At 35.0% G+C, this 26984-nt stretch overlaps 1 protein-coding gene across 1 annotated transcript in view; it reads left to right on the plus strand.

Annotated features, from left to right (window-relative positions):
- USH2A (usherin) overlaps window positions 1-26984 on the plus strand; it is a 392064-nt gene that overhangs the window by 52790 nt on the left and 312290 nt on the right. The window contains exons 9-13 of the mRNA XM_054195462.1: window positions 1318-1513; window positions 2314-2444; window positions 13466-13661; window positions 16882-17523; window positions 23143-23326. Coding sequence (XP_054051437.1) covers window positions 1318-1513; window positions 2314-2444; window positions 13466-13661; window positions 16882-17523; window positions 23143-23326 — 1349 coding nt within the window. The remainder of the gene's footprint in view (window positions 1-1317; window positions 1514-2313; window positions 2445-13465; window positions 13662-16881; window positions 17524-23142; window positions 23327-26984) is intronic.

A 26984-nucleotide genomic window follows, 5' to 3' on the forward strand; every position in this document is an offset into this window, starting at 1 on the left:
ATAGTGCTTGGAATAATAGACATGAAAAAAGATGAGCACACTTCTGGAACTTAAGAAAGAAGTTGCTCAAGTGCTTTACAGAAGCAACTTCCTTTTAAGCATTTATATTCCTTCTGAAAGATGGACATTATACGTTATAATTGCAACATATTTTGTCTCTTAGATCCAGCAAGGCACCAGTATTTTGGGAATGGACTTTTAGTGTAATGCCAGTTAAATAAAAAAAATTCTTCTAAACAAATATCTCTCCAGTGCCAACATGTGCCATTCTTTGAGTCAGTTTCATAAAAACTAGTTAGATTGTTCACCATTAAGAGAATGTAATTGTCCAAAATGCTATCCATTCATTAATTTTAAGAAATCCAATTTGGTTTTAGTTCTTGATGAAACAGTAGGCACAATAAATTTTCTCCTTTAAGTTTTGTAGTGTCTATTATGAACCGAAGATTATTCCAACTTCACATTCTTCACAAAGCGCTACTTAGAAGGTAATATTGTGAGTTCATCAAAATAAAAAATGAAGTGCTCCTGAACTACTTAAAAATATTTTTACTGGTTTGGATTTAAGCTAATTAAGTACTTGAATATCATTAGTCTTTGTATCTAATAAATTTGAAAAGAATTGAAGAAAACAAGATATTTTGTTTAGGTATTTATTTAAACAATGTACCTGGTATCCTAGTATTGCATTGTCATATTTAAAATATAACTTGACAGAGTTGAATATACGTAGAGATTTACGTTTTTTGTTTAAAGTTTCTTTCTTGAAAGTTTCATGAGATAAATGTATGTTAAGAAGTGCTGATATTTCAGATACAACATCACATATTTGCCCGTAGGATGCCTTTTGTTTCACTCACGGGGTCAAATGGTAACTGTACAAACTACAGTTACTGCAGTACTACAAACCACAATAACAGACATTGTTTAAAATGCATCCAAATGGATGCATTAGGTGAATATGTCTTCTGTGCCGCAAACAAAGTAGGCAACATTTTGCACCTTTATAGGTTCAACTAAATCTGAATCTCAGAACATTAGCCTGTGTTGAGTATCTAAATACTTAAAATTTTATTCTTCTGCTCCCCTTCCTTGATTTTAATCTCTTATTAAAGTAGCTTATAAAGATTAGAAAAAAAAAAACGGTGATTTTGTTGTTTTCCTATATGCTTTCTCACTTCTTGTCTAAAACCAATATTTTTAATATTTAAATGGGGGAAGGCACGTAGAACAAAACATGAACGTAGAGTATAATACTGTTTTTTGTAAGGTAAATAAATAGTATTTTCTCTTTTTTTAACTTCTTTTTTATTTCAGTGTGATCGCTGTTTGCCATTGTACAATGACAAGCCTTTTCGTCCAGGTGACCAAGTTCATGCCTATAATTGCAAACCTTGTCAATGTTACAGCCATGCAGTAAGCTGCCACTATGACTTAGCAATGGACCCTTTTCCTCAGGAATACTACAGAGGAGGCGGTGGAGTGTGTGATAACTGTCAACACAACACTGCCGGTAAGTCACACAAAAGAGAATGGACTGTTTGTTTTACAGTCACTTTTTGACTAAGTGTTGTGTCAGCTGAAATTAGTAATGCTCGATGGCTGCCATTCCAATAAATTCTCATGTTATATGTATTTTTAAACTATCAGATAGTGCAGTAATTACAATTGTGTCAATACTTAAGCTACAGGAAAAAACTGCTAAAATTTGATCCAATCTTGCAGAAAATCTGCTGTGCAAAACACATTCTAATAAATAATTAGAACGTATACTTTCCAAGGTGTTTCCATTACATGTGCTAGAGCATTTAAATACAGAATATCATCTTTCTAATTGAAGCAGGTTAACAGATAACACATTAAAAATGTTGTCAACTTTTGCTCTAATGTCAGTTTCCTGCGTATTAAGTAAAGGTTTCTGTTCTGTGTAAGTACTATATTTGCATGCTGTTTTTTACAGTTCTCTTCTATTTCAGTTTTCTTGGCTTTGTCTAGCAAAGGGAAAAAAGAAAAGTTTCAGGTTCAACGATAATTTTTCCAAAAAATGTATAGGCATTTGCATGGCACAGCTTTTATATAAGTGTGGTATTATATAACAGATGGAAGTTTAATGGAGTAAAACATAGTTTGTAACAGGTTCATTGTTTCATATGCTCTGGATCACTAAATTGGCAGGTAGAGATGAAAGGTGCATTAAAATGGACGTCCTGAAAATTATAGAATTCTCTCAAAGGAATAGAGTCTTTAATTTTGAATTATACAGCTAATTTTAATGAATTGGAAGCCATAATGCATAACCTTTCTTTCATGCAGGAAAGAACTGTGAGCTGTGCAAGGATTTTCATTACAGACAAGCAGGTGCAGATCTTTCAGCCATCGATGTTTGCAAACCCTGTGAATGCTATGCAACAGGCACTGAAAATAACAGCCTCCTGTGTGACAATGTAAGTAACCTCAATACAGAAAAATTACAGAACATGTTAATCAGCTGGGTAGACAGTAGTAAGACTGTACAAAGTGTATTTAGATGGTAAACTAATTTATAAAAAATGCTTACGTTTAGCCTTTTCAAGGTGATAATTGACTTACATCACAGACTGAAAGCCAAGCAAACACAGAAAGCAATTTGAGAGGTACTGTTGAAGAGTTCTTTGTCTAGATCAGCAACAGACATAAAAGATACTGTACAATTTTTCAGAAGTGAATAGGAGTTTTTTTGAATACTAACAGGTACACTCAGGTGCACTCAGTAATGTTAAAACATCCAGGTTTTAAGTGTTTTTGAAGGTCTTGATACTGTCTTAAAATTACAAACAAATTTAGAAAATTCAGGCAATAAGCTGAGCTTGAAATTGAGCTAAAATGAAGCTAGTTTTCACTGTAATAAGGCAAGGATTGATCTCCCTTTTAATTCATAAAGTCCATTTAAAAAAAAAAAAGAAACCTACAAAGTGATGCTGAAAAGAGAAACATCATCAGCTATGCTTTTTAAGCCTATGGACCTCATTGACATGCAGACATATAGTCCCGTAATAAATCTATCTGTCACTTGCAAAACATGCGTATTGAAAAAAAGCAGGAAAAGTGACTGAAGTCTTGAACATATATTAAAAATATATTGTGGTTCATGTTCTATTCACGTATGTCCTGTCCATTGCCAAAATCCAAATTTTTTTAGGAATAGGGAAGAAATAGCTTCTTTGTCTGAAATGTATTTTAAAGGTAGAATTTGTTTTTCAGGGAATTGAGATTATAACTTCTTCAGCTTGTTGCCACATTTCCTGTTTCTTCTTTTTTCCAAACTTCTTTCATAAAACAATCTCTAGCATTTTTCATATGATGTCTTTTGCCATTGCATTTTCTTTAACAGTAAGCTGCTGTGGATCCTGTTACATTTTCATTCTTGGTTCTGTATTGCTACAAATACATGCCCAGTTTGACTCAGTGCACCTTCACAGGACTTGTGTGATAAACATTGAAAAATAGGTATCACATAGGACTATTTTTTAAGGTATAGGGAAAAGGAAAGCAAATGCTGATTTGTGCGTCTATGGTTGGTGGCGAAATGTTAACCTAAAAGAGCTTTAGCTGTGATTAATAAGCAGAGGAAGAGTAGTTTACAGAAATCACTGCCTTATAGTGAAATATACAAGAATGTTGATGAAGTTTGGCTATCAAAGTATGAGCGGGGAGATAAAACGGGAAAAATGGGGGAGACCGTATTGCTCAATAAAGCATCAATTCACTGCTGCAGTAGAAGCAGAGCAGGGAGAAATGATTAAGAGGCATTAAAGAACAGATTAATAAGGCTGGGGACTAAAGGCTGAAATGAATTACCTGAAATAGGAAGGCATCATTGAAGGAAGCGTTTCCAAATTTGACCTGTGGAAGATGGAATCGTAAGGAATAAGGACCCTACTCATGAAAATTAATTGGCACGTCACAATGATAATTTTCAAGGAAATATGCCAAAATTGGGGCAGAATACACTTTTACTGCATAACTTACCATTTTCTGCAGTTCATCAAGTGTGTTTTTTTCTTTCTGCAAAGTGCCAGTTCTGTCACTAATTTCCAAGAGGTACGGAGTTCCAAAATTAATCCATTGAATAACAAATTAATCTATTGAATCACACAGAAAGAATATTTACCCATCAAATGAAGTATTATTAATGTAGATCGTTTACAGGATGGGTAGAAGAGTTTACTGTAACAGTTACTCCCAAGTCAGTTCTTTGGACTGATCATGAAAACCTTATGCCTGTTCTGTTCACCTGTTTCACTCTACCCTTGGTGATAAATACATGTAGGTGTGTAACATTTATCACTTGCATAGGTTCTCAGTTCTCGTACATCTGTAGATCATGCCCACTTACAGATCACTGTGTAACTTCATTTATCTTTTAAAGTGTTAACTAAAATATTAAAAATGTCAAAATTATAACTTTATGGCTTATAATAATGAGTGGAATTTTAGAAGAGTGGTGTGTCAGTGCATCCGTGAGCACTTCATCAGACTTTTTTTGTAGAGAGAGGTCTTCCCTTGAGACTGGTGGGTACAAGAGAGAGAGAATTGCTACAGCCTAATAAAATTTTTCCACTTCTGTGCTGTTTATTGACATCTAATCAGTGTAGAAAAGATACACGTTGGTCGCATCCCCTTTGTGAACGTTTGTCACAAAATGTTTCAACCAACCAGAAAGTCCAAATGAATTATTTGAGGGGCCTGAGTTTTATGAGAGTGAAAGAAGAATTGTCTGCCTTCTTCCCTTCTCCCTAACCATTCACACATGAGAAAATTCTGCCAGAATATTGCTGATGTGATCATTCTTGCTCTGTATGGAAAGCTGGAGATTAATTTCTTCTGGCCCTTATACCACAATCCTTGACTCATTTTCCTGTGCAGCTTTTTACCCAGACTGCTCTACAAATGCTTGCATATTCAATCAGGCACAGCAGTTTGTAGTCCTTTCATGATTCTATTATAATATGCCATATATAATGGTGTGGGGAAAAAAGCACTCTTTTTCCAGGGCATCTGTTTCTAGGCAAAGCTGAAAGTGCTGCTATTGCTTTTATCTAGTCTTTGGACTGTTCTGGTCTCAGTGAATTTGGGCATCTTTCTTTACTGAGCTTTTGCTGATTTTTGAAATTTTACTCTTAACATGCAAATAAATATGTATCATATACTTATTGGTGCAAAGAAGCTGTACTTTACTGCAGAGGATATTGTTCAGAGTTGCAAAGGCTTAATTGCCTTCTGTAAAGGTGGTGGCTGTATTGTCTCATGTTGCAAGAAAATTTTTTAGGGCATGAAGACGAACAAAATGTTAGTTACTGGTTTCTATGAAGAGTCAAATGAAAACATAGATTCTGGTGCTACCAACTAAGCTTTTGAATAGGCTTCAGATTTCACTTTTCTGTATACTCCCTAAATATTGCTCTTTTGAATTTCTTCGTTTTTTCCCTCAGAATTTTGAATGTTTGATTTTTATTTTTTTTTATGCAGAATGGAAAAGCTAGCTAATAGCTGTGTATGTATATGTATTTTAAACCAAAGTAGCATCTTTATTTCTGATAATTTTGTTTCTGAGTGAATAAATTCTTTGACCTAAAATTAAAATGAACATTCCTCTGTTCTCATTTTTCCACCTACACAGTTTTCAACCCACTTATTCTGATTGACAATAAATAAATAACTGGAATGTGTGTTACAAGGGAAAGAACATAGGTAAAGCAGTCAATTAAGGGAATTTCAGTTAACAGATATATCAAATAGAATAAGGAATATAAAGGATGCGAACATGTCAATGAAAAGCTCACGTGCATAATGGAGTCCATAAATAAAATCGAGTTATAAAACACTGTGTGTATTCTGAATCCTGGATTTCCTTCATGGAAGGCCTTTAATCTTATTGCTAAAATGAAGGCAAGTGAGCTTTTTATGTTAAATAATTCCATGGCTTCATTTCTGATGGGTTTTGTACCATAGCTGGTTTTCTGTGATAGTTTGTCAGTTATTTTGGGCATTTGGTCCACTTCTATGCTTTGGAGTGTCATGGGCAAAGGGTAAACAGTTTATTTTACATTTTGAGTAGAAGTGGTAGAAAGGTACTGGCTTTTGAAAGTCATCATATGTGATGACAAGAAGAGATAGCAAAGGAGTGAATAGGAAAGTTATTATTGCTGCTTATTCAATTTTCAGTTCCCAAAGCTGACATACCGAGAATACTCTCAGGTATTTGGTGGTCAGACCATTAACCTATGTGTGTGAGCCAGCACATTTTACAGTTCTCATTTCCTGAACTGAGGAAAAGACAAGTCCTCAACCCTCTTGCTCCTCCCTCCCATTTCCTGAGGTTGCAGTCAACTGGATGCTGGGGTCCTTGCCACATTTGCATCAAGTGAGGAGGTCGTGAGAAGAGTATGATTAGCATTTACATCAAAAAGGCAGAACATCGTGATTAGTACCAATAAGTTGCAAAGCCAGCAATGGTAGGATGAACAGAAAGAATTTCATGCAGGAACTAAATATACCCATGGGTCTTAAAATGTGAGTTTTAGGGCATTGCCAGTGGGTCAAGGGAAGGTGCTTCTATCCTGGTAAAGAGTAATTAATTGAAATTAGTCATGACTCAGACAATCACAAAAGTTTGTGGGTTTTTTTTTGTCATGTGTTTTGGTCTTCAAAACCAGAAGTTAACTTTGGTAAAAGAAACTTTGAAAGTGTCAACTTTAGCTTTTTATTTAGTAACATCAAGTCACAACTCATATTTATTCTCCAGAATTGTAGAGACTTTCTGATTACGTTTCTGGCAGTATGTTTATTTTATTACAGATGCCAAAGAATAGCTATTTGAAATTATAGGGATATCCAAGGAGAAAAAGATGGTTTTAACTTTCAGAAAGGCTTAGGCCAGATTTTTTTTTTTTTTTTTTTTTAGGAAATTCCATTTTATACTTCATGAATACATATGGTCAACAAGATTTTAAGTAGTCAGAAGATGTATTTCTGAGATCATGATAAGTACGTGTTGATTATCCACTAGAAGAGCGCTATGGCTAAATAGTTAGCTGTACATCAATCAATAATTAAGACAATTCTTTGGAACATGTCACCCTTTGTCCTGGGTACTTAAATATCTTCTTAGGTCCTCATATCAGCTTATTAACTGGACACTGAGAGGGTTTCTGAACAGGCTCCTCTTTCATTTTGTGATTCTAGATGTGATGATTTAGATTAGTGTCCCTTAATTAAAGTGTTGTATGAATACAGTCTAAAGGAGCGTGAACTGCTAGGTATATCTAAAATTCAGAAATCTCTAGTAGTCTGCTTTCTGATTAAGGACAATGATTTTATATTTGTGATTTGTGCAGGAGAAAATTGCTTGCATACTTCTTGTAACTGTTTACATTCAAGGATATGGGACTAATGTGTATTTCATACGGAAATTATAAATGACAAAAGGGATATGTGCTAACTCAGCATCAATGATTTTCTGTATCAAATAACAACTGTAATTATGAGGTCCCAAGATACACCACCACTTGGTAGTAATGCCCGTCTAGACTCATTTTTGTAGTGAACAGTCTAGACAGATATTTTCCATAAGTGATTTAGTACCAAGATGGTTATGTTAATAGACAGGCTGTTTCTGTCCGCTTACTGTTTGGGTCAGAACCAGGCCTGTTGGGCATAAGGAACAGGAAAACAGGTCGCTTTCTGCTCTTCTATGATCAGTATAATTAAAGTCTATTTCTTCAAATGACAGCGTTTGGATTGAGTGGAGGAGAGGAAGATTCAGTAATATCTCCAGTGCACAATTGGTGAAATCCTGGTTAATAAAAATCTCTAAATATTAATTGCTACCAGTGTTCTTGATACCAGAGTAAGCTAGATTTACAGAAATAAAAATAGTAATGACAGCAACCACCGCTTTGCTTCATAACTCACTTATATTTTTATGTAGTTATGGAAATGGTTTGTTCTACCTATTTGGATGTAGATTTCCGTATTATAACATGTAGTACACCTATTTCTGCAGCATTATAAACATTTGTCACCTTGTACAACTTTTTTGTAACAGTATCCATTATCAAGCATTTTGCAGTGTTTATGGATTATTTTGGTGCTTCTCTGTCTGTACAGAGAAACTAAAGATGATATTTTTCTATTTTCCCCAAATCAAGTTGAATTATCAGTTTCTTTCCTAAATTCACACAGTAGCCAATTTTCATATCAACTTGGGAGTGCGTATGTACCTTAATTTTGCTTTCTCTTTTAGCTAAAAATCCAGTTCTTTAAAACTATATTTTATTGCTTTTTACTGTGATTTTTCTAATTTGTGTGTTGTACCCTTCAACTTGTTGAGATGAAGCCTTACCTTTCCTTCTCTTGTCTTAAATATGAGTTTGCTTTTTAGTGTGTAGCAGAACTACATTTACCTTTTCTGGAGCAGTATCATATTGTTCATATTTATTTTGTGGTGGTCCGGTATCACTTCCAGGTTATATTCTGTGTTACTGTTTCTTCACAGTTTTTCTTTATTTCACGTTTGCTGTCTCCATGCTATGTGTTGTGTTTTGAACTTCTGAATTTACTTCACCTTTACTGATCTTAGAATATTTGCACAAAAAGGGAAAGTGATGTTGAAAATCAACCTGCTGAGCGTGATCCCAGCACAGCAGTGCCCACCCGGAACAAAGCACAGTCCTGCAGCATCGAAACATGGCCAACTATTCTTCTCTAAAATTCTGCACAGCTACTTGAAGTGTAAGCTGTATATGAAGAATAAAACCTGTGTAATATGGGTTGTATCACAGTGGCATCTTTCCCTTATCTGATATTCATATCTCTTATAATGCCATGTTTACTATAGAAGGCAGGGTAAAACTGGAGTTATATAATTGAATTTGTTATTCTGTATTTCGGAGGCTAAACTTCAATAGATATATTTCATCTTGATATCCCGTATTGACAGAAGCAGGATGGAAAGGTTTCTTGTCACATATAGCTAATCACACATAGCTAAGACAAAAACAAAGTAGTCATTTGTGAATACAATCAGAGGCTCCTTTTTGTCTTGTCTCTAGAATGTCTTTTTTCTGCTTGACTTTTTTTTTCACAAGACTTTTAAATCAGTGTTATGGAAGAAGGTCAGTGCATTATTTACAGATCCTCTAATCTGGTACATAGAAACCTATTTTCCAATGTATTAAGAAGCAGTATGATAAGCCTCCCTCTCTGACAAAAAACTTTAGTTTCCTATACCTTCCTCTGACTGTCATGGAAGACTTTCACTCTTCTTAGAACCAGGAAACCAGTTTCCACTTGTATTGATTACAGATGGAAAACTTTTTTCTATATGACAGCAAGGTAGGAGGAAATTTATAGAGGGAGATCTCCAGATGTTTTTATTGGTTGGTTCCTGGAGAAAACTTTTATTATACTCTTCAATTAGCCAGATATTTCTCCCTCATTCTGAAGAGTTATATTTATTTTTCTGGCATAATTTTTTACCCAATTAAGAGAAAATTTGGGGACATCCATTTTCTGCAACTGAATGGGATGGAAATTACTGCTGCTTGTAATAGCTTGACACTTAAAATTTTGCTGAAGATACTGGTACTCTTTGCTTCTCTTAGCACTCAGTAATCTACACATTTCACTTGTTGCATCAGGAAACGGCTACCATCTGCTCACAATTAGACTTGGCTTTCCGTGTATTTATGGTAAGAACAGCCATACTGGATGAAATGAGACTTTCATATAGCACAGTATCCTCTCTGGTAGTTACCAGAAGCTGATGTTAAGAAGCATGGTCCTTCTGTGATATACTTTTCTTTACTTTTAACTAATAACAGTTATCCATGGTTTTGGGTCTACCTGAGCCAAACTCAGGGGTTTCATCTGAAATGTCATGTTAGGTGTCCACATACGGAATTAATTCAACTCATTTTTTAATGCACTTCAAAAAACCAGTGTGTTTTTCTATACACTTGAAGCATATAGAAAAAGTACCTTTTCATTCTTTTAAGGTTGCTTTCTGATAATTTCCTGGGTGTTCTCTCCTTATACTGTGAGAAATAATGAATATTTATTCTGTAAGCCATTCATTATTTTATAGACATGTATTCTCTTTATCTTATTCATCTCTTTCCAAACTGAAAAGTCTTTTTTTTGGGGTCTCTTTTCATTTATATCTTTGCTTTATCTACCCACTCTGCAACCTCTTTTATTTTAGAGAGGGTAACCAGATATACAAATTGTGCAAAATGTTGATACACAATGGCTTTTTATGACAGAATGACATTTTCTGTATAATTTTCAGTTCTTTTCCTAATAATTCCAGAATTCCTATTGCCTTTTTAACTGCCTCAGAGCTTTCAAATGATTTTTAGGGGGAATGGAGCAGCTTTAACAGCTCCTTTCTTGAGTGATAATAGCTAATTTTGGACTCATCACTGTCTCCATATAGTCGGGATTGGTTTTCTCCAGGCATTAAGTTTGTATTTCTTCATGTAGAAATTAATTTGACTTTTTGATCATCCATTTGGTTCAGTATATGTGATATTTCCAGATGTTACTGACTTAAAGCAATGCAGTGGAATCATGAAGTGTGATTTTTAGTTTGCAAAAAAAGTACCGGTCTTTTTCCAGTATATCAAATTCATGTTTTCATTTCTATTAATTTGCTCTGTACAGAAAAAGTCTGTAGATCTCAGGAGCTTCCTTACAGCCTTTTAAGGAGATTGATGTAACTTTTATAATTTTATTCCTCTTTTACTGAGGTTAATATAAGCAATTAATAACTCAGTAATTTTATACTTCAGTTCGTCTAGAACTCTTGACTGGTGTGTTGTCACTTTTCAACAGATGAGATTTTGCTAAAATCTTTTCCTTCTGACATTTTGGTTTGAAACCAGTCTTGAAAATCATTCCTAATATGGAATGGTAACACCTCTTTTATAGTGAACAGCTGTGAAATAATTTCTTTGCGATCTCTGTTGTGATTCTGTCTTTCCTGAATGCTGCACAGAATCATAGAAGCATTAGTTGGCTGTCTGCTCCAGCTCAAAGCAGGAATGTTGTTGGTGCTAGATCCAGTCATTCATGATTTTGTCTGGATGAGTCTTGATACCTCTGGGGATGGAGATTCCACGTGCCCTCTGGGCATCCTGTTACTGATGCTGCACTTCCCTCTTAGTGAAAAGTTCTGATGTCCAATCTGAATTTGCTAATCATACCACTTAATTATTTATCAACCTCACTGATTCTCTGGTGGTCTTCCTTTGTTTCTGACATTTGAAAAGTATATTTTTTTTCCTTCATGCCTTTAGCATGTTGCTAGCTAAAAGCTGATTTTTGTATTGCCTTATTCTGGTTTTAAAATTTGGTGGTGGTTATCCCATCTTATTTAAATTCCTTATTTTGATCTGATTTCCACTTTCTAAAGATGACTTTTTGCATGTGATGCTTTCCTTCATGTTGTAGCTTTTGAAGTAACTTTAAAGTCTTTTGGGGCATGAGTTATGTGTTTGTTGAGTGCTAATGGAGTATCTTTATATAATACTTGCTATTGGGTAATCTGAGTATGCTAAGATCACTAACACAAAATGTTTCTTTTACAGTTATGTATTAAACTAGGTATTTTTCTTCATTTAGGATTAAACTCAGAGTTGCTTTTCACATGTGAATTCCCTGATAAATGGCTGTGATGCATGAGTGGGTCTCTTATAATAAACTAAATATCTAGATCAAATCCAATCTAAAAGGGAATAACTCGAAAATCCTTGTTGCCTTGTTTTCTGCTATTATGGTCTCTTAACTCTTACCTTTTTTTACTAGCTGTTGTCTTTCCTTTTGTTTATAAAATATTGTTTTCTTGGTTTTTTAATATCTTCATCTTCCTGAAAAATGTGGCTGATACATCAGTAATAGATATCTATCATGAAAGCATATTGAAGAGGTTTTATTGGACTACAGAATCCTTTTATGAGGAAGGGGTAGGAATACATGCTTCTCTAACTTTCATTCAGTGTTTTCTGCACTGAGAATTTACTGTTAGATGTTGAAATACTCTATTTTGTATTAATAAAGCTTATAGCTTTATTGTAGATGGGATGGTGTGATAATAACACTTATTTGAAGTGGAACTTCCAAGTAGCTTTGCCTCTAGTGCCACAGGGCTATCCTGATTCAGCTTTGCCTGGCACATAGGTTTAAGATGAAAAAGACAACTGTTAAGAGAAATTTTTGTTCTGGTAGCTAATTAAAAGCAGGCTATGTTGAACTACAGTTGTTGATTATGTAGATGAATAACTAGTTTTGAATCACTGTACGTTTTCATATTGCTAAATATTTGCACTGAAAAAAATACCGACCTTAAAAAAATTACTTATAACGCAGAGTTTAATTGTTTACTGCCATCTCTGCATTCCCCAGAACACTTGAGTTAGAAAAATTAGTTAGGTTTTGTTCCTTGATTATGAATCCTAAACCTTTTGCCAATTCACACTTCCTGCGTCTCTCTGTTGCTTTGACTCCCGTTTCTTGTCTATGTTGTGTATTGACTGATCTCTTCCATTCGTTTCCTCATCCCTGTGCCTTTGCCCTTTCCCCATATGGGGTCAGTTTTCCCACCATATGCGAAAGCGATGAATATAGATATTGGGGTTTTTTCTGGCTTTCAGAGGTTTGAAATTGCGGTAGCTTCCCAGGAGCCCTTTAATCTTGCTAAAGATGTGAGACAAATACTCCCAGATCATGGCCCAGGCACAACAAAGGATGCCTCAGCTCCTTCTGAATGGCAATGCTACTCATTTAGGGAGTAGGAGAGGACCTTTATATCCCACCACTGAAGTGGAATGCTTGGATCCCAGCTGAACCAAAAAAAGAGGGAGAGCTGTTGGGTCATGTCCTTCTGTAAAGGAAGAGAAAATTAACTCTTGGATGAGTAATCATAAAGGAAATGTTTCAACTTTGCTTAGTTTTTATTTAACTAACGTTTTCCCTAAAATAAATAAGCATATGGTCTGAACAAAAAAATGCAAAATTTGACCTTTGAAAATGATAAAGTGCTTTGCAGTTACTGTGATTCAAAAAAAATACTGCTTGTTTTAATAGAAGTCCCTGTTTATCCAATGCAATTTTGTAATTATTCTTTGCAGTTTTCTCTGTCCGGATGGTAAATATTGCTACATTGTTTACTCAATTCTTTTTTCCTTCTGTTTTGAAAAAATAGGACTTTTAAACTCTATTTAAAAATTGAATAGTTACTCTGTTTAATATTTCTTTTTTTCTCTCTCTCTCAACAAATGAAAAAAGTGTGTTACACAGACTTATTTTTTTCTGTTCCATTTAAAGTTTTCTCCTCCCCTACTCATACTCCCATGCTTGTTGCTAATGAGTGTATCATCTAAAAATAGATATGTTCATCATTCTATAATATTTTGTATCTTTCTAGATTGGAGGCCAGTGTAATTGTAAGAGACATGTGTCTGGCAGACAATGCAATCAGTGCCAGGAAGGATTCTACAATCTACAACAGTCAAACCCTGATGGCTGCAGTCCCTGTAACTGTAATACCTCTGGGACAGTCAATGGAGATATTACCTGTCACCAAAATTCAGGCCAGTGCAAGTGCAAAGCAAATGTTATTGGTATGTGTAATGCAAGAGTTCGGAGCCATTTTTCTTGTTATCTCTGGAAATAAAACACAGTTGTTTCCTAAATGAAAAGTGTAGTAAACTTCTTTGCTGAAGGCAGACTATAAAAATGAATGAAATTAACTGTTGAAAAATTATTAATTTAATAATTCTACAGCTTGAAGCTTAGTTTAATCAACCCTTTAGAAGTTTCTTTACGGCATAGCTGCATTAGCTTACATAGCTCCACACTAATAAGTCACAGAAATAATGTAATTTGCTTACTGCATAGATGTTTCTTTTAGGAAATTAACACTTTTTCAAAATGTTTTATACTTAATGAGTTCTAAGCAAATCGTTTCCATGCTAGTTTTCTTAATAGACCAAAATAAATGGATTTTTTTCTCAAAATATTCTGTGCTACAGGGTCCTTTGTGATAAATCTATCCATTTTTTTCTATTATATTTCTTTGAACTGTTCCTATGAAATGCAAAATAAGTCAACATAATTCCACAGATCATGTACATAGCTAGGGTTAGTTATCAAGGGCCACATAATTTTAATTTTGTAATTCAATGCCAAGCTGATTATAATAAACTGCTACCTTCTGTGTTATTTATCATTTTTTTACAAGACGTGCTTTTTTGTTTGTTACTCCCACAGGTATTTTTCCGAAATTAGATTTGATTATAGCAATTTATTACTTCCAGCATATTTGAGGGGAGCCACAGCCACATAAGGACAAAATTTATCAAGTGCCCAAAATACACAGTATATATAATACACTTTGAAATGTTGATGTATGGGAATATTATGCAAGGAGAATTTCCTGATAAAGTGAGCCTTGCATGGTAACTGTACATGTCTCAGACTATACATGTATCTCAAAAAAAAAAAAAAAAAAATCATTTTCTGCTTTGTTATTAACACAATTAGTAATTCATTTTTTCTTTAGCTAACCGTGGTTGTGGTTTGTATTAATGATGTTCAAGTATATGTTAACTTGCAAGTCTCACTGACTTGTGAATATTGATTTATTTATAATATTGTGGGTCTTTGTTTCTTCTTTCTTCTAATTTCCAAAAGCAAATACAAAATAACAAAAAATAATGAAAATGACTCTAAGCAGACGTAAGCCTGAACAGTTTCTGTCCTCTGCCCTGTGGAATGCCAAGTACCTATGTTTTCCATACAATAAAAGCGGTGCTAGGAGTAAAATATAATCTCTGTGCACCTTAAAACCACACCGTACATTCGATAAAATGACTTCAGAGCATTCTTAGTTATATATGCTTTGCCTACATTTCATGTTTGCATCTGTGAAAACCTTAACTCAGTGGGAGTTTGGTATACGAGAAATGCACAGTCTGCTTCTCACATCTTTGATGAAAACAAGAAGAATTATTTTTATTTCCACTGAAGTAGTAATACAAAAAATGTGTAAATGTATGCTTTCTGCAAATTTATCTGTAACTATGGTGGGGGGCTGTAGTTATGCAAGTGTTTATTCGCGGGCTAAAGACCTAGTTCTTTCCAGAATGGATTCTCTTTTTTGGTTTTCCAAACCAATTTTAAGTAAGCTTCTGTGTATTGGAACGTGTGCAGCAAACTTTAACAAGGAGGTTTCCTCTTTGGATTTCTAAATTGGTTTTTAGAGCAATCTGTCTATTGCCATTTTATCTATTTAAACAAACGCGATAACAGAAAAATGCAACTATGGACTGCGGTGTTATGAAACATGAACTGTTAGAGTTAACACAACTGTTAAATCTTACTAATGATTCTATCACCAGTAAAATACATTAGCACCAATAATTTTATTAAAGTAGGTCATTCATCTAGAATAAAAAGGTAGAAGAATGTGAATTAAATGCCAAGCGTGCTAACTCCCCTGTACTTGTTAACATTGAATGTGATGCCCTGTAGGCCTTCCTCAGTATCGTTAGGAATAGATTACCTGTCAGGAATATGTATGGCATATTCAAATAAGCACTGCGCATATTTTTAAAACTGATATGATATGAATCCATGTAGACCAATTTTAATAGTTCAAAATGAGTCATAATTCTTGTTAACAATACAGTTATTTTTAAAATTTGCAGCAATAGTGGTCCTTTTTTATTTTCCTTATTGAAATTAAATGATATGCCTTAGGTGAGTCATTCATCACTGGTAAAGGAACTTGCCTTCTGTTGGAGTTTTTGAGTTTTTATCCATATGTATAATGCATTTCCTACCATTTTTAGTTTTATTTTTCTACATGTAAGTTGCTAGATGTATTTTTATATGGTTTTGTATTTTTTAAACGCAGACAATATTTTGCTAAAACACTGTATTTATATTTTTCTGTATGCAACAATTAAGTGATGGCTTCATAGTGAGCGATTTTCCCATTGCAAGGGAAAACACATAACTGAATTTGCATTTTTCATATAATAATCTAGTTTGCTTTCTTGTAATGTACATTTTATAAACTAAAATACAAATGCCATCCCTTGGGGCAGGGATAAAGCAAGCGATGACTTTGAAAACTAAGCTAATAAAACTACAGGATGAAGTATGAAGAAAACAGTTTAGATTTTAATATACTGCAGGACTTAACTAAATCATACATTTAGATAAAAATATTTCATTTTGGGTTGTGGGAAACATTTTCTGCTTTCAGTAATGGCTAACAATAAACACTAACATAAATGTGATCAATGTTAAAATGGGAGTACAGTGTTAAGTAAATCATTCATCATAATTAGTCTGAGTTGTGTTGACCAAGAGTATATTTAATATTTTTAATATAATATATAAATCTGATATCAGAACAGATTGAGAGCCCAGTGCAATTCCCTGTATATTGCATTTCTACAGTATAGGGTGAAGAGTTCACATAAGCATCGGTTGTGCAACAGGTCCTGTTCTGGGGGACAAAGAGATTAATTCTGTGTTGTCTTAGAAATGTTACAAAGAATCTCCTGCAGAAATACCTTAAATTGTGTTGAGAAGCCAGCAGAAACACATCACTTCTGAAACAAATTGGAAAAGTAAACAGATTTTTGGGATGCCACTATTATTCAATTGATTTTTGCAGCGCTGTCATTCCTGTTAATTATGCTCGTGAAGAATATTAGTCCTTTCCTTTCTCTTTTTTTTTTTTTTTCCAAGCGTAGTATACTTGTCCTTTTTTAAAATTGAAATCAATAGCTTTTCAGCTTTTTTTATTAATACCTTTTCTCTTTCCAGGTCTTAGGTGTGATAGTTGCAATTTTGGATTTAAAGCTCTCAGATATTCTAATGAAGATGGATGTGAGCCTTGTTGGTGCCACAGCCACGGCTCAGTGAACCGATTCTGCAACCCTCTCTCCGGGCAGTGCAATTGTAAAGAACGAGTGAAGGGGCTTCACTGCGACACCTGCATGGACAACTTTTACGGGCTGGATGTAACTGGTTGTAAGGCTTGTGAATGTAACGTTGCAGGGTCGTTTTCTGGAACTGTGTGCGATGCGAAGACGGGGCAATGTCCATGTAAACCAAATATTGGAGGAAGACAATGCGACGAATGCCTAGATGGCTACCACAAAGTACAGGAAAATCATTCCTTTGTTTGTCTGCCGTGTAACTGTGATAAGGCAGGTACAGTAAACGGCTCTCTGCTTTGTGACAAATCAACAGGACAGTGTCCTTGCAAAGCTGGTGTCACTGGCCTTCAGTGCAGTCAGTGCATGCTTCACACGTACAACCTCAGCATGAACAACCTCCTCGGCTGCCAGCGTTGCGACTGTGACGCTCTGGGCACATTGGCAGGAACAGTTTGTGACCAAGTTTCTGGACAGTGTGTCTGTCTGCCTCAGCGTCAGGGGAGAAGGTGTAATGAGTGCAAACCAGGTAAGGAAATTGGAAGACAATCTATTTGATGTGGTAAGTTTTGCTTTGTTGGATATCATCATACTTCTTTCTACAGTTTTTAATATGTGCTCAGACAGCGTCACGTCTGGCCTGTCTCTGACTTACGCAATTAATTATTTTTCCATTTCTTCCTAACTGTGTAAGTGAGAAGGAAGTATTAACATCCTGATCGCCACCAAATATTTATTCTGTTGTCAGACGTTGTATAATTTGTGTCATACTGCAGTTTTAACATGTCAAAATAAGGTTTGGATGGCAGAGATCAAGCTCTTCAAGAAGGGCACTTCATGCATAAAGCTGACCATGGTGGGAGGTACGGAGATGGTTGCTTAAACATTTGATGAGGCTGGCAAAGATGCCACTTATAAAGCATTCACCTGCCTTGCTGTGGTGAGGATGTGCTGGCTTTCGCAACGGCCGCTTACAGTTCAGCCCCACCAGTAGGTAATACTGCAGTTGTTACGTATCAGTTCAAGATGTTGAACCATGTTACTGTACACAGAGCTTAAATGTTCATTATAAGTGGGAAGCTCTGTAGATATATTTTAATATTTTTGTTTTAAAAAGTACATGGGTAAAGTGAAACTCTAGGTAATATTAACCTACCCTTAGTAATAATATTAAACAGATAGATTTACTTCAAGTTAAATACATATGCAATTTATTAAAGTAGCAGGTCACATTAAAAGGTACATTATAGCTCCATTGGTTTTAATATGCCATTCAATAATTTGAACAGAGGTTAAAAAAGCTGCTTAACCTCCATTAACTATTTTTAAAAATACTTTCATTTAAATTATTTTAGATACATATACTAATAAATAAGGCAGTGCTCTGTTTTTCTTAGTTCCTCCTCCAGTGCTATTTGACCTGCTAACCCTCTATAGCAGCCACTTAATCAGAGATCGGCAGAGGAGTGATGTCAAGGCTTCCCGAGTCAGTGACCGCCCTTGTCCTTGAAAAAGAAAGGCCAGGGTTTATGCAGAACTAAATGGTTTAAAAAGGTTTAATTGATAGTATGAACAGGCTGGTTTGTAGAAAAGCTTGCATGGCACTCAAAGGAATACTTCCACATTAGTTCATGTTAAGAAAAAAAAAATAAAAATCTTGCTGTAAGAATTATTTTTACATTTTTAAGTAATAAGTATAAGCACCTACGTGCTGAACACTGAGCTCTCTTCTGCAGGTGAAAGTGTAAATCCTTATCATTGAAAAGCGTTGTATTTTTCTTAGTTGTAGCACAGTGTACTATGGTACTTTCACTGACATTTTTGTTTTGATCCCAGTGTGGGCTCATTTAGACATTTAATATATTTCACTTTTATATAAATATTCTTTTATAGTATGTTCCAAAGGAGAGTTTTCTGTTAAGCAGGGGTGAGTATAACCTGCTACTAATACTGGTACTAAGTTGTATAAGTATGGAAGAGGTTGATTGGTTTCAAGTAGTCTAAACATGTCCTATGCCTTGGAACAAAAATAAGAAAACAAACTCTAAGTATATATGTAACCAACACAGCCTCATTCAGAGCACAGAATTAATAATTAAAACTGGAAGCCTTAAAAACATACTGAGGCCACCTTAGGCTGCTGGGACATTTCAAGTCTGTGGTACGAGCTTCCTTAGTGGAATACAGGTCATATGTCTTTTTTTTTCCCCAATTATTTATTCTGTGTAATTAGAAGACTGTTATAGTTAGTGGTATTTAAAATAACGTCCTATTGTAGCAGATTTTCCATGTGCTTTGATAAAAATTTGAGAGGTTTCCAAAAGTTACCAAAATCTTAATGCAGGAAGATTTACCAATGGAGAAAAATTGAAACTGGATGTAACTTCAGGAAATTATTTTATCATGACATTTGTTTTTTTAAAAAAACCCCAACTCTTTACAGAGCATTTAGCCATGTGTTTCATGTATTACATTTTATCCGTGACCCGCTGTCTTCGACTTTGTTCTCATACAAGTAACGTTTTTGGTAGATTTCTGTACATTTAAATTTTTTTTAAACTAATGGTGTATGCAAAGAGAGGAACGCTTGATCCTAACATGAAACCAAATGAAAGAGAAGCTTTACCTTGTATATCAACTTGCTTTAGAGATGTCCTAGATTGCAGTGGTAGAAAACGGATCTTTCCAGCCCCCAAATAGTTGTGAACTATTACTTGGCACATTGTCCCTGCCTCGTTCCGGGACTGTGTTGCCACACGGACTAGGATTTGTGCCATATAAATCCAGTTCAACACAGATCTTGAATCCTGTTATGAGAGCAGCAAAGCTGTTAAAAAAAAAAAAAAAAAAAAAGGGCATTTTGTAAGTGCTTTACTAGGTGACCATAGTTTTTCATGGAGCAGTACGTAGTATGGAAAAGATGTAAACCAGCATGTAGGATGTGTAGCCAAGGACCAATACTGAGTTTCTTTTGTACGTACTATCTCTCTTCTTGGCCAGAAGAATGTGAAGTATGTTGTGACATCGTTATCAGTGTTGTTAATTGCATTTTGAAGCACAGACTGTGGTTAAGAAATAAGCATTACCACCATAGTTGGTAAGCATGTAAAAGTGCTAAGGAATTGTTCGGGTGTTCCTTTTCTGTGGGCTATACAGTGGGAGAAATAGTAAGAGTATAATTAAAAAACGAAGATGAATACTTTGCTATGACTTTCATTCTTCCTTTTGAAGAATATGTTTGATTGACAAATGTGATCAGTTATGGTTGAATTGGAAAAAAATCTGAAAAAGAATACACATAATACTAGTTATATATGTAGATCTTGTAGAGATTTGCGGTGGCTGTCTTAAAATTGGAAATTGGCTCTATTATACAATAGTGGATCCTTCATAAAGCAACTTTTATGAGCCCTTCTAACCTTGCTGTAAATTAAGCTTGCATTAAGTTGTTTCTTACTCTTTCCTGCCAAATTCTAGGTGGTGGGAGTAAATAATAATCATGGTTATGACAAACAGTATGAATTTGGAATCTAGTGTTTCTTCTCACTTTGTCTGCATTTAATCATGTTAATTTACTTATAAATTAGTTGGGGGAAGGACTTCCTCTCATTTCCCTGTCCCTCACTTTTACTTTAAAAAAAAATTTTACTCGCTGCTTCTGAAAAAAATAATAAATAAAAATAATTGTGGTAGTGTCCAGAAACTTAGTTAAACTTCTAGATCATTTCTAAAAGATTATTATAAAAAATATCATACCAAATCCTTCGCTGCCCTATAGTGGTTTAAGTGGTATGACATTAGGAGAGCCAAGATGTTTAACTTTAAGGTATAGATTCTTTATAATTATGAATTTCACTGCTATGACAAAAACAATACATGCTGTAGTGATCAATCCTGCTCAGCTAAAATGGATTTATCTTCTAGAGATGTGCTTATTCCCCCGCTATATTTTTTTCTTAAACATTAGTTTCATGCAAAATTTCAGATGATCAGGGATCTGCTTTAGCCTGAGTGCTTATTTACTGCAACTATAAACTGGGTCCCGAAGAAGTGCTTTGACCTTCTGCAGGAGTCCAGGCTTAAACTTGTTTCCTATCTTCCTGTTACGTTCTTTGAGTGGAGTCGTTCATTGTGCTCAAGAGTGACATTGCTGGGATATGGTCTCCTCTATTTATGCACAGGATGGGCACTGTACTGCGCAGACAACTGCAGTATGAGATAATACATGCTGCCTCACTAATAACTTCAAGCTATTTGGTCTCTGTGGTGGCTCAGTTCGGGGCCTCTCTGGAATAAAGTGCCAACAGCATGGTTTTTTATGATGCGAATGTATGTTAACTGGAGACTGATATCACTTCACTGTCCACTTGAGATTTATCTCACTGAGGACCAGAGGCTAAACTTGAACAAAGGTTTGAGCAGTAAAATTGTAATGTTTTCAATTTGTTTAGTTCCTCTGCTATTTGGATATGAGCTCACAGTGCAACACTGCTGCAAAGACAGAGAATACCACCCTAGGGGTGTATATATAAAGCTATCTCTTGTAAGACAAAATAAATAATAAGGCCTTGGGTGATATGACATGTTACAATACAATTTTGGGCTCTTTATTATAAAGCAGGACATCGGGAAGTTATCGGACGGCAAAAAAAGATTCGGTAACTGAGAACATGACTAACAAGAAACTGATTGAACTTTATCTGGAGAAGGAAAGTGCCTGAGAAGCCTGTGCAAATACTGCATATCTGAGTAACGCTTGAAACTCTTCTATTGAAGTTGTGAAATAATAATTAATAGTAACCAGCTGACAGAGATAGAAACTTGTATCAATGGCCCTGTCTTAGGATTGGTGTTCAAAGACAGGTACTTGCAGTTGACTAGTGCCAGTTAATACTGTGTCACCACGATCATTTGCAGAACTCTCAGACATTGCTATATTTTTAATCAAATATAAAACTCAAAAAAAAAAAAAAGAAGCAGAGTAATTTATGTGAAAAACCTAGTTAAACGTCCATTAATATTCAGGTAAAAACAAAAAATAATTTTGAAAAATTATGTAATTATATTTCTTTCTGCTATGCCATTACTTGAATTGTTTTGCGATCAGCCATATAAAAAAGAAATTGGTAGGAATGAAAGAAGTCCATACATAGCAAAATAGATTATGCAAGTGGTAGAGCATCATTTAAAAAAACATGTGTAAAAGCTGTTTTGTTTGGAATTTCAGGTGAGGCTGTGAATAATGGGTAAGTTCTTCAATGACCAGATTAGAGATGTATAAACTCTAACTGTATTTATCAGTAATGTGTTAGAGACTTGCATAGATAAAGATTGCTTGTGAGGGCAATAGGATGGAAGATACTATAGCAGAAGCATACCAAATATACTGTGGGGAGGGTGAAGTGAATGCTGCAGTTCATAATTGGAAGTAATACAGGAACAGAAGCATAGGATTCAGAATGGAAGCACAAGATTCAGAATGAAAGCTTTTTAATAGCAGTTAAGTAAATTTTTTTAATCAATTTATTAGCTTCTGTAGAAGTATTTGTGTAGGATAAAGCTCTATGTTGAGGAGGGGTAAAATATAAATTTTACATAGACCTGGGAATGTTCATAAAATGTAGTTTTTCCTAAGAAACGTCATCATGTTTCAAGGATTAAGCCTGTTTGAGAAAGATTGTGAGACTTTCTTAAGAAACTATGTGCATTTCTTGTATTTTGCAGCTGGCTATTGTCAGAGTTGAGATCCCGGACTAGAATGGACAAATGTCTGTTCTCATATGTTATTTTTTGTTTCTACTGCTTGTGGTGCATTCATTAGTACCTCTCATATCCTTGGGTCTTTACTTTCCCCACGGTTAACGTACTCCCCCTATTTTGCATTTGCTCTGTCTGAAATAGTCTGAAAAGAGAGGATAAAAAATTCAGGGTTGGCAACTGGCGGATGAATAATAGCTTTACAAAGTGGCAGTGAGAATATTTAGAAGCTCAGCTCTGCAGGAGGACTATATTGCTTTATTTGAGTTGATGTGTGTGTTACCTAAGCTTTGGTTCTGTTGTTTCATCCCCAATTATACACAAGTTGATAATAACTTACTGTGTTCACTTTTTGCATATTGTCAATTCTCAAAATCCCTTTCTCTTCCAGGTTTTTATTTTTCTCCATCCAGCGCCACTGGCTGTTTGCCCTGCCTGTGCCACAAAGCTGGTTCAGCGAATCAGATCTGTGATAAACTAACTGGCCAATGTATTTGCCAAGATGCCTCTGTAACAGGACAGACATGTGAACGTTGCAAAGAACTTTATTTTGGATTTAACTCTGTCACAGGGAGGTGAGTGTTTCTTTTTTGCAGGTCACTTACAACCTCCTCGTTATATTTTTCTCATAGTAGCTAATTCAAAGGTTTAGTGACAATGAAAAAATGTGCTCTAGTTACATTAACCCTTCTTTCAATTCATGTGTGCACTCTGTATAATATGTGGTACATTATACAACCCACTGTGCTCCCATGAGCTGAAGGAAATAGAAGTTCTGACACAGATTTAAGTAGAAACAACATGAAAGCTGTATAATGCTAATGCTATCTAATGTTATAGCTATTTGGCAATTGTTTCTCTACATTCCCTGTGCAACTTCAGTAAGATGGATTGTTTTCTGAGGTGTTAACCACTGTCTATTAAAATACAGGTAATGTGCCATTCTTATAACCACTGAATGCTTTCAAGGATCCCAGGAAAATATTTTAATGGAAAAAAAAAAATGTAAAAAATTACAGATATCCCTGTCTTTCCAAATTTCTTTTAGCAGCAGCAGTAGAAATACTCACAGCGCCTTTCCTCTTAAATATCTGTTTTTCTGAAGCAGTGTATTCTTTTTCAGCATTTAGTTATGTGCCACAGGGTAAATTGTTTATCTAATGTAGCCTGGGGCCTCTAGGTACGCTGAAATTATATGGATATATTCCCTGGAATGTAAAGGGAAAAAGGTATCTATAGGTAGTGCATTGTTATTCCAACTATTGCTCTATCTTTCTTTTTCATGATCATCTTTCTTTCCTAATCCCCACAATCTGAATTTCCTTTTAAATATTGTCCAGAAAGAATGCACAGCTCTAAAGCTATCATATTTTCATGCAGACTGATGATGTTAAACTGTTTTGTTATATTTAGTATTTTTTGCCTTTAAAAAAAAACCCCATAAACCACAGACAGAAGCAAAACCTGTATAACGTTCCCCTCCCCGTGCTCCTTTTCCCCAGCTAGTATGGGGTAGACATGCTTTTAGGCAGTGATTATCAGTGCAGTCTTGCATATATTTGACATTATTCTGCAGATTTTTCACTTTAACTTTTATGTTACTGTCACTCATTAGGAGATTTTTAAAATTATTTTTTACTGTTGTGGGTCACAGAGGCATCTGCTAATGGCCATCAAGTAATTTGTAGGAATAAGGACTTCCTATTTTCACTTCCTGTCATTTCTAATGGTGAGGAATAAAATCTGTGTAATATTAAAGTTCCCTTTTAAATATATTTTCCTTACTATTAATCATATTTTTTTTTTTTTAGTTACTTGAAATAGATTCCACCCCCCCCTCAGTTTTAGCAGGTGATGGAGAGGTTTGTGTCTGTGTTAAGCAATAGCTTTCCTGAACTAGGTACTGGCATGCAATTACTTGCATTTTGAGCTGTCATCTGAAATTCAAAATGTGGAAATATCTAGAATTAGCTAGATCCGGATCTTGTTGTAAAGATAGAAAGTTTTTACAGTTCTGGAATTTGAATCAGAGTTGGCTGTAATGCCTTAATACTACTTAATCCTCGTGACAGTATTGAAGACTGCTCTGGTAGTACATTAACATGATTAACTTGTGTTGCATATGCTTGGCTTCCTTTTGGTTATCATCTACTGGGGCAAGGTACCTCTGTTCCTTAGGCAGAAGCGTTTATCCACTGAAAATGATAATCCAAGTCTTTATTTGTTAATCTATTTTAATCCATTTCTTTAACTGTTAATATCTTCTTAAAAAGAGTAATATGCTGCTTCTTTCTCTATAAAGTTGCAAAGTCATTTAAACCATCTTTGCTCCAAGTATCTTTTAAGGACTCTGTGGTTACAGAAGGAAAAGGATATGAGCTAGCTGTAGTGGCAAAGATGTATCTGTCTTGGCACTATAGCAGAAAAGAAGCAAAAGTTGTGATACACAGAGACTGTGAGGCTTTAAAATTCTCCCACTCTGAGGAATGTATTTGTAAGCTGATTTAGTTTGTGATGTTTTTGAGATAAAACAGGAACTCTGTATTTTTAACGCATTTTACCTTATGAAGCGGGAAAACTTCCTTGGCAATTAATGAATTAGAAATACTGGGTGTTTGCAGCGGTCTGAACAGATCTGTAACCGTTGTGGGCATTGGTACACATTTGAAATGCTTTACCTCTGTATTGTTTACTATAATGAACTGGTCAATGAACATCACAAATTGTTTATCTATATATATATGTCTTGACAGATTACTGTTTATGAAATCCATTTAGCAAGTGAGGTTTTCCCATAAGGATGAAAAATGAAGATTTTAAACAGATTGCTGGAGAGGCTCTAACTGCACCTAGAGAGTCAATGTAATAAAGGTTTCTCTATATTAATATTACAAAAACCATTTATCCTCACAAAATCAATATTGCAATTCATCTTGGCCTGACATTTCTCTTTCCGTGTTTTAAAAGTCTGTTTTCCTTGATTATATATAATTCTCTTTTAATAAAACTCAAATATATTTGACTCAGAGTATCTCGAAGAAGTAGCATTTAACAAGAAGGCTGAAAATATTTCTTACGTGATTAAAAGTTTCAAAGGATTAGATATTTTTTAAAAACTCCGTAATGAACTAGATTCTTAATGCTGACTGAAAAGCATGAACTATGCATAGCAACAAAGCCAGTCCTAGTGTTCTGCAGTTTAAGAAAGTGATGCATGTGATGGCACAAATATAATGTGTAATCCTCTGGAGCACAATACGATGACGCGTATGCTGTTGTTTGCAGGATCTGGAGCCTAATTCAGTATAGGTGGAGGTAGGGAGCCCGCACTTTGCCTAGAAGATAACGCAACAAGCAGAAAGCAGCAGCCCCACCCTGCCGGGCACTGAGAACTATGACTGTGTACGTGTATGTGAGTTTGATATCTCATGTGTGAATGAGAATGAAAACTGGAATACTCAGGGGACCCTTATTCGTAAGAGGTGCAGTAATATACAGGAGCAGTAACAGAAGCTTGTCTTTTACTGTTTATCTATTGAGATATTTTTAACACACGCACCCCCAACAAAATATGTACTAATATGTAATGAAATTATGAAATAATAAAGCACTGTCTTACTGAGCAAATAATTCTGTCTTCGTTTTTTCTCTAACTAAACTGTTTTTTTCAGTCATGACATTTAAATAGTCTAAACAAAACCTCTATTTGAAGGGGGATTTGGATGCACTGTCTACAGATGAAAAGACTTAATACAGTTTGAAAAAATTGCCCTTTTCTCTTGACTATAAAGGAGAGCAAACTACAGTGTAGTGGTTTCCGAGAGAGAATGTATTTTATTTATTCCCAAAAGGATATTAGTCCATAAAACAAATTTGCAGCTTATTTTGCAGCTTTAGCTTTTATCAGCCTTTTTAAGGGTGTTGAATGATTACCCAGGAGATCACACAGCACGAGCTGCTGTAGAGTAAAGGAACTCTAATACAGAGAGCTCTGTGATGGACAGAAAATGTATGTGAAGAGTTTTCTTAAACTTGTTTAAAGATCTGTCACATTTAATGTCTATTTCACTGATTATTGACCTGAATTTTAGTGTCCTAATGTGAAAACAGTTTCCACCCTCCCTTCCTCTCTCCTTTGCCTTAAAAAGCTGATACCTAAAATATAACTGAACTCACTTTCACTTCTGCCTTCATATAGACAGAAAGAGATACACCAAGGGTGATGGTGCTAAC

The sequence above is a fragment of the Rissa tridactyla genome, chromosome 3 (assembly GCF_028500815.1).
Source record: "Rissa tridactyla isolate bRisTri1 chromosome 3, bRisTri1.patW.cur.20221130, whole genome shotgun sequence".
Taxonomy (NCBI): Eukaryota; Metazoa; Chordata; class Aves; order Charadriiformes; family Laridae; genus Rissa; species Rissa tridactyla.